At 39.2% G+C, this 2,289-nt stretch overlaps 1 protein-coding gene across 7 annotated transcripts in view; it reads left to right on the forward strand.

The window, feature by feature from the left end:
• The window catches only part of Myo9a (myosin IXA), a 184,060-nt gene that overhangs the window by 136,999 nt on the left and 44,772 nt on the right, over positions 1 to 2,289 (forward strand). For all 7 annotated transcript variants that reach the window (XM_031343709.1, XM_031343708.1, XM_031343711.1 and 4 more), the window contains one exon: positions 216 to 328. In XM_031343709.1, coding sequence (XP_031199569.1) covers positions 216 to 328 — 113 coding nt within the window. The remainder of the gene's footprint in view (positions 1 to 215; positions 329 to 2,289) is intronic.

Here is a 2,289-nt window from a genome sequence, read left to right on the forward strand (position 1 = left end):
AAAAAAGGAGGTACAGAACATAATACTCAGTGTTGTCATTTCTCAGATTTAGATTCTTTTGAGTTTGTGAATGGTCTTAACTGTTTTCCTAACTTCCTGATGAGATACTTGCTGAATTACCAGGAACTGTGAACTGATGATTACTGAGTTGTAAGTCAGTCGTGCTATCATATGTTTACCTGATTTTAAGTCTTTGCCATGTGTAATTCCTACAGACATCACAACGATTTTCTTCAGTTGATGAGCAAGCAAAGCTCCATAAGGCTATGTCTCAAGGAGAAATTACAAAATTGGCCGTAAGACAGAAGTCTTCAGATTTGGACATAAGGTATGAGGTATATAAAGAAATAATAGGACTTTTCTTCTTCTCTCTTTTTTTGGTTTTTCAAGACAGGGTTTCTCTGTGTAGCCTTGGCTGTCCTGGAACTCACTCTGTAGACCAGTAGACCAGGCTGGCCTCGAACTCAGAAATCCGCCTGCCTCTGCCTCCCAAGTGCTGGAATTAAAGGCGTGCGCCACCACCGCCCGGCTTTCTTCTTCTCATTTTTTAAAAAATTATTTAATTTTATGGGCAGCAGTGTTTTGCCTGAATGTGTGTTTCTGCGAGGGTGTCAGATCCCCTGAGTTGGAGTTATAGACAGCTGTGAGCTGCCATGTGGATGCTGGACAACAAACCTGGGTCCTCTGCAAGAGCAGCCAGTGCTCTCAACAGCTGAGCCATCTCGCCAGCCCTGAGTAATAATTTCAATGATGATATTTAATAAGTTATATACAAAGTTCTTAAATTAAGCAATATGCTTTTAAGAAAAACACTTTATAATCTAGGTTCTTTTATTTCTCTTTGTACACTAAGTCTTGAATTTACAGGCCCTGGGCTTTAGCAACTAACCTTTTTGTTTGTTCTTATATACTGTATAAGGTAGAGCAGTGGTACTTTGGCTATCTTGGGTTTTGTTTTGTTCATTTCCCTGATCATTTCCCTTCACCCGTTTAAGGGAGCTGTCTCCTGGAGTGCTTATTAGGCTCAGTTCATAGATCATCTGTCTTTGTAAGAGTCTTCCCTTATCCTGCTTGTTTATAATGATGCCAGTGACATGTTGGGAGATGTATACAGTTCTTGTTTTGTAAAGGAATGCCACTTGTGAAGCATTCTTTTCTTAACAGTGCTCACTCCCTTGATGTTTACATCATCATCCTTTATAGATTTGTATGTATGTGGCCAAAGGAACACCTCAATGTTTCCTTAAAGGCACAAAGAACAGATAGTAGGTGCCACTCCTTTTTCCCTTTGTGTTTTATCATTTTGGCAAGTTATTTTAATTTTTAAGAAGTAATAGTATTGCTAAGTACATTATTATGCTGACACACAAACAAACACACACACATACACACACACACACACTGAGCTTTATCTTTTTATGTGGATAACAATATGATTTTGGGAGGTTTCTTAATCATTATGTGTTTTATAATATTGTATTGTAAAAGGTGAGAAATTAGGTAGGATGAAATTGACAGTTTTCAATTTTACGCTTGTAATATATGTAGTATACTCTGCACTAAATTGCTTTAGGAAAATACTTTAGAGTTCAGGAGAGCCAGCCACAGCTGTTATACAGAGAAACCCTGTCTCAAAACCCCTATCCACCCACCCACCCCCCCAAAAAAGAAAGAAAAGAAAAATACTTTCAGAAAATAATTTTGTTGCTTGTGGGGAGCTAGAGTAAAGCTGCAGCAGTTATGAGTGTTTGTTAGAAGAGTGAGGGCCTGAATTAAGTACTCAATAAAAACAGTATGGGGTTGAAGAGATGGCTTAGCATTTATAAGTACTTACTGCTTTTTCCGAGGACCTGTGTTCAGTTTCCAGCACCCCTACAATGGCTCACAATTGCTTTTTACTTTAATTTGAGACTCCAATGCCCTATTCTGGTCTCTAAGGACACTAGGCATTCTGGTAGTACATATCCATACATGACAGGCCTTTAAAACACTCCTAAACCTGTGGAGGGAACAGACATCAGGGCATCATTAAGACTGGCTAGTCACTATCCTAGCTCTAGGTTCAAGGAATTAGAGAGTGGTAGAGCAGATAAAAATCCTCCTTTGGCCTCTAGTACTCTTAGGGATGTTTATCAGTATGCATAGGTGTGTGTATACACCCAAACACATAGAGAGTTCATGTAATTTTTAGTTTTGAATAAATATCTTTTAAAAATTATGTAAGCGCCGGGCGGTGGTGGCGCACGCCTTTAATCCCAGCACTTGGGAGGCAGAGGCAGGCGGATTTCT

This window comes from Mastomys coucha, unplaced genomic scaffold, assembly GCF_008632895.1.
Source record: "Mastomys coucha isolate ucsf_1 unplaced genomic scaffold, UCSF_Mcou_1 pScaffold23, whole genome shotgun sequence".
In the NCBI taxonomy this organism is placed as follows: Eukaryota; Metazoa; Chordata; class Mammalia; order Rodentia; family Muridae; genus Mastomys; species Mastomys coucha.